We start from the raw sequence: 5370 nt of genomic DNA, 5'->3' as shown, positions 1-5370 counted from the left end.
GAAGCCTCTCTGTGCTTGTGTGACTGCAGGGCTGTGATTGGCTGTCCCCCTCATACTGTGCTTCTGCCAGGGACACGCCCACCCCTCATGTGAAACACAGACAGGGACCAGAGAACATGTATAGGGAGCTCCAATAAAGGGGCTATTTTTAAAGATAATATTAATTTTTAGCTCCATGTAAAAGCAACACCATATATTACTTATAATTGCCTACACAATTAGAGGTTTTTCATTTATCCTGTATGTCTCCTTTAAAGGCAGAGAGATTGGGAGAATGTTGGACAGACTGCGGGGGACGATTTCCAGAGAAGGGGAGGAGCCCTAGTAAAGGTCTGAGTGTGAGAAGCGAATGAGAGAAGAGCTGAGGGGCAGGTCGGTAGAGGGGGGTAAGTTCAGAGATAGAGGAGAATTAGGAACAGCTTTTGATCTTAGGGGCATTAGTTTGAATTGTATTCTGAAAGGCAGTGGAAGCCAGTGCAGAGACTAAGGTTGCTAAGGTGTATGAGCATAGCAACAGTATTCATTATAGAGTGGAGAGGTGCCAGACTGTTGTGGATGAAGGCCAATTAACATAGACTTACATAAGAATGATATAAGAATGAATCAGAATTTTCGCGGTATTCTGGACATTTCTCGCAGGTGCAAGTGACCTGATTTAGTGACTTGATATGGGGGTGCAGGACAGGGCAGAATCAAACATAAACCCAGGCCACTGGACCGAGGAGATGGGGGGATAATGGAGCTGTTAAGTGTAATAGACACTTCTGGGATGTTGCAGTGTCATTCTGCTTTTTCAGTTAGGGTCACTCTCATTTCAACCCTTTTCTCATATAAAATGAAGTAGAGATGAGCCTCGTATTGAACTGAAGAATGACTGGAGACCACAAACACCTTAATTTGTTTTATTAGATGATATAGTCAGTTTTTATTCGATAACATTTAAGAAATACCAGATCCCCATGGAAATTCCATAACCTGATTTTCCTTGCAATTCAGAAAACTTCCAATGCTGATGGTAAAATCTCTCTACCCCTCACCGAATAATCACTGATCACCCCTCTGTTGATAGGGATCCCCACAATCTGACTCTTCACATGATTGCAATGTTTATCCTTTGTTATATGTTGGTGTTGCCTTGTGCTCAGATATATTGGCTTGGCAGGACAGGGACATATCAAGCTGTTACATCCCTTGTTCTATTAAGCTTTCTTCATCTATAGAGTTGAGTTGGCTTCCTACAATAGTTCCTGCCCAAATCTCCTCGGAGTCTTTGACGCGCTCAGATACTGCAACGGAATTTGAGGTCCGTTCCTTCCATTCTCTTCTGGTACTCGGCATCAAACATCTCATTCTGCTGTACAGTGAAATGATTCTTCCAGTCAGAGACTTCCCCTAGAAGAGAGAAATGTGCAGCACAATGAGTATCAGAGGAACTTGTTGAAGCTCCATTGGCCTCTTGGATCACTAACATAAGAAACATCTATTTCATGGGTTGTGTCTTTTCTACTTACCTTTCCGCATAAACGGTGAGATGGTCTGGTCCAAGACACTGTCTGGCATGGCACTGTAATTAGCCATGGGGTTTTCCTTCATGGCCTTGAAAGAGGTGTGCTGACAGATCTTCTCAAGAAGGTCCTCAGATAACTCCTTCCCCAGGAACCTTATCACCTTGCGGATCTCACGCTTTGGGTCCTGTATAGAGAACAGTATGGAGCTGTAAGCCTCTAAATTTGTTTTGTTTGAAAGTTGAACTTTCCATGAAGTCATCGATTACCTCTTTCATGTCCTCATAGAAGACGTACAAGATTTGGTGTTTGGCCCTGGCTTTCCACCAGCCGATAACATGATGGAACCAGCCACCCCAGGGCACTGCAACAAGGAAGACCACAGATCATTTCCATTGAATAAAATGCCAGACTTAAAGGCTTCTGTCTTCTAACATGACTTCAGCTATAACCAGTTATAGTATTCTGATTACACTGGGTTGTTTATGACTAGTGATGGGTGTATCTGACCCGTCTATGGCCCAAGGCCCAAGTCTATGGGTGACAATTTTTTTGACCCATTTGAGTCTATGGGCATCTTTTTTATAGCGAAACATGTGAAACTTGTCTCTCATTACTATTCATGACCATACCATTTCCTTTTAAGAACTTTCCCACATACTCCTCCCAGGTGCCGGGGTGCGGCTGAGTCTTGTTCATCAGATCAAAGTAGTAATAAGAGACAGCATTGTCCTTTGCGTTGCGTGCAACATAGATCACCTACTGGAGACAGACAAATGGTTACCTCTCCTGTTCATTGACATTTGACCAATCAGTTTATTCTTATTCAGAAGATCTTTTAATTGTTGATGTTATTCCTCCATTTACCCCAATAGTCAAGGAGAGTCAGTAAAAGATACAGTACAGCTTCAGAGTCTCATGCTTACAGATAAGGAGGAGCTTATTATACATGGGTTTGAACTGGAAAGGGTAATATTACAGATCTCAGAAAGTCCACCAGGAACAGGCATTTCCACCAAATCTGAGCCATGGGGAGAAGTATCAAGTAGCCCAGTGTTAAACCAAAGTATCTACCAGTATCTTGTGGACCAATCTTTTATGAAATACATGGACCTAATCTACTGTGGCCTTTATTATTTCTTAGTATGGTTTTTAATAAACCGTGACCCCATAAACCTAAGTCAACAGAGACAGGGAAGGAAGACATTGTTTTTGTCTATGGTTGCTGAGGTCACTGTACTTACTGTATATTTTATTGTTATTCTAATTTTTTTCTACATTTTTTCCTATTTATCATCCGGTTTGATTTCCCAACTGTCCCATCTTGCTAGGGATTATCCTAAAGATACAGTAAATCATTTTAAAAAAAAGACCAATTACAATTGTATTGAAATTCTGCTGTCTACAATGAACAACTGAGACTATGTTTTTTTCAATGACTTGCCTTCATTTTCTTTCTTACCCTGAAATTGCTGCCTTCTTTCTGGGGGTCATAGAACCCTGCAAACGAAATTATGACTGTGGGGCTTTAATGTCATCAGTGTTATGGGTATTCTTATTTTTTTACTACAACTGATGTAGCGACGAATTAAAAGTTTTATTTCTAAGCCTGAAAAAAAATTCCAAACAAAAAATCATTCAAAATGTATTGCTGCAGTAACGAGCCGGAGCCAAAACATAAAGGGCGTGGGGTTTGTACTGTGATGCATTATTTTAGTTACTTATTAACCTGATACAAACATATTAGTTTAATGTGGGTTGGACTGAAGCAATGGCTGTTGGCAGACCTCCAGAACTGGACTTGGGAGCCACTGTTCTTCTAAACCTCAATAAGGACTAACCAAAATTTCTGCAAGGCATTGACAGTTACAGTAACTACAGTCCATTCTGTCTCCAGCTGCCTCCCATTTTCTACTCCATGGGTTTCCTTACCTTGCACTCATGTTCCCAGAAGGATTTCGGGATGAGTTCATAAGGAAGATGAGTTTTTATTATTCGTGGAGATTGTGTCTCTTCCAAGACATCGACTCCTGTCAGGCACAGAATCATCAGTCAGGTACCCACAAAAGTGTCATTCTGGGAACCCAAGTTCTGCTATAGATACAAGGCAAACTCACCACAAGGGACAGGTGAAGGGTTGCAGATTTCGAGGAAAGGGAATCGGACGTGCGTGGGGGCACGTTTTACTTTTTTCAGGTCTCCAGCGTTCATGATGGAATCCACTATCTCCTGCATCCAGGTGGTACCTACACAGCACCAGATATGGGAAGGCAGTATTTAATATCCGTTCATGTACCCTCAGAGTTATGCTGCCAAGCTACACTGGCCATATCAAGACAAGGTAGTGATAGCAGAAATCCAACCTCACCTGCTTTGGGATACGTTGCAATGAGGAGGTCATCTGGCTTGGCCTGAAATGTCTCTATCCTATCCCAGTTATCTGCAATGGGTTTCATAAAGGGAATCCCATGAACAGGGAGCAGCTGGAATCTGTAGAACAAATCCTGTGGTGCACCCATTATAACCTCGTTGTAATCCCCAATTTGGCTCATCTGTTGCCGGAGCAGAAAGGAAGATGTTAGTCATTACTTTTCCGGAGAACATGGTAGGGAGGTCTAACTAAAGCTTCAAACTTCAAATAAAGATCAGACTCTATGAACAGGAATCAGGTATCAATGCCATGGGAAGAATGTCCAGGGTTGACCCTGAGCCCTTAGAAGGGTTTGTATAGGGGTATGATAGGGTTTGCTATTGTTAGATAAGTAAGTTTTTCAGTGGGGCTGCCAGTAATATGTTGGGCTTCATCTAAAGATTTAAATGGACTCCAGGAAATAACAAATGATGGGGTTGATAAAGTCTAGCTATAGCAGGAAGAATTAATAATGTTTCTAATGTTAAATTAAAAGGGTTTGGTGGCCACTGAAGACAAAAGACAATAAAGAAAACAGATATAGAGAAGTAAAAAAAGGATTCTCATTTGAGATTCCCTTGAGATTAGTGGTGGGAATTTAATTTCCGTAACATTAAAAGATATGTATTTTATCTGTCTTAATCTGATTTCCTCTTCAACAAAAACCCAACCTCTACTCACCCAATGATCATATCCCATGAGTACTGACACACAGACTGTTCTCTTACAGTAGGATTTGAGCCAGGGGAAATTTTAGCCAACTTGCCTGTTATCCAAACAATATTGGCCCCAAGCTGTGTGGATGGATATTTTGTAGAATCAATCAGTTTGCCATTGAACAAGTGAATCTGAGAGGGAGCAATGTAATCCAATATAATGCCAAGGTCATAACGTAGGAAGCAGCCAATATACCTGACCAAATTCGGGTGTGCCTCCTTGAAGGCTGATTAGAATATCAATATCATATAAGCTAACAGTAAATGCTAAGTTCTTTCCACTGGGAAAACCGATATGAATATATAGCAACTGCCTCTAAGCCCCCAAAGTCTTCATTACTCTCCCCCTTATGTTCCAGAAGTAATAACCCACCAAACCCAAGTAATTCCCATCACTGTGAGACTTCATATACATCTACACACATCTACCTACAAACGTATACCTACACCCATACAACTGATTCCTGTCCTGGTAGTAACCACCACAATGCCCTTCAGTAGCCCTTTATCCTACCACTACCTCCTATTTGCCCCCACTAGACTCAGTAACCCTAGAACCCCAGTAATCCCCACTGATATGCCACTAGTAACTCCATTTTATTTGGCGGAGGCTGATAAACTTGATCCTTTTGCAGAACTGACGGAGTAACTAAGGGCTGTCAGAATAAGAGCCCTGTGGCTACTCACAGTTCCTGGGCTCCTGCAGTCTGTATAGTCCAGCCGTTCCCACCTCTATCCC

General features: G+C 41.8%; 1 protein-coding gene across 1 annotated transcript; it reads right to left on the bottom strand.

Annotated features, from left to right (window-relative positions):
- Nucleotides 1–888: 888 nt before the first annotated feature.
- sult1b1.S (sulfotransferase family 1B member 1 S homeolog) lies at nucleotides 889–5370 on the bottom strand. Its single transcript, NM_001092284.1, is given in 8 exon segments — nucleotides 889–1392; nucleotides 1512–1692; nucleotides 1775–1869; nucleotides 2138–2264; nucleotides 3438–3535; nucleotides 3623–3751; nucleotides 3874–4057; nucleotides 5319–5370. Coding segments are annotated over 7 exon segments (894 nt in total). The 5' UTR covers nucleotides 4025–4057; nucleotides 5319–5370; the 3' UTR covers nucleotides 889–1279.

This window comes from Xenopus laevis, chromosome 9_10S, assembly GCF_017654675.1.
Source record: "Xenopus laevis strain J_2021 chromosome 9_10S, Xenopus_laevis_v10.1, whole genome shotgun sequence".
NCBI classification, from domain to species: domain Eukaryota; kingdom Metazoa; phylum Chordata; class Amphibia; order Anura; family Pipidae; genus Xenopus; species Xenopus laevis.
The sequence above is the reverse complement of the archived record's forward strand: the minus strand, read 5'-3'. Positions and strand labels throughout refer to the sequence as shown.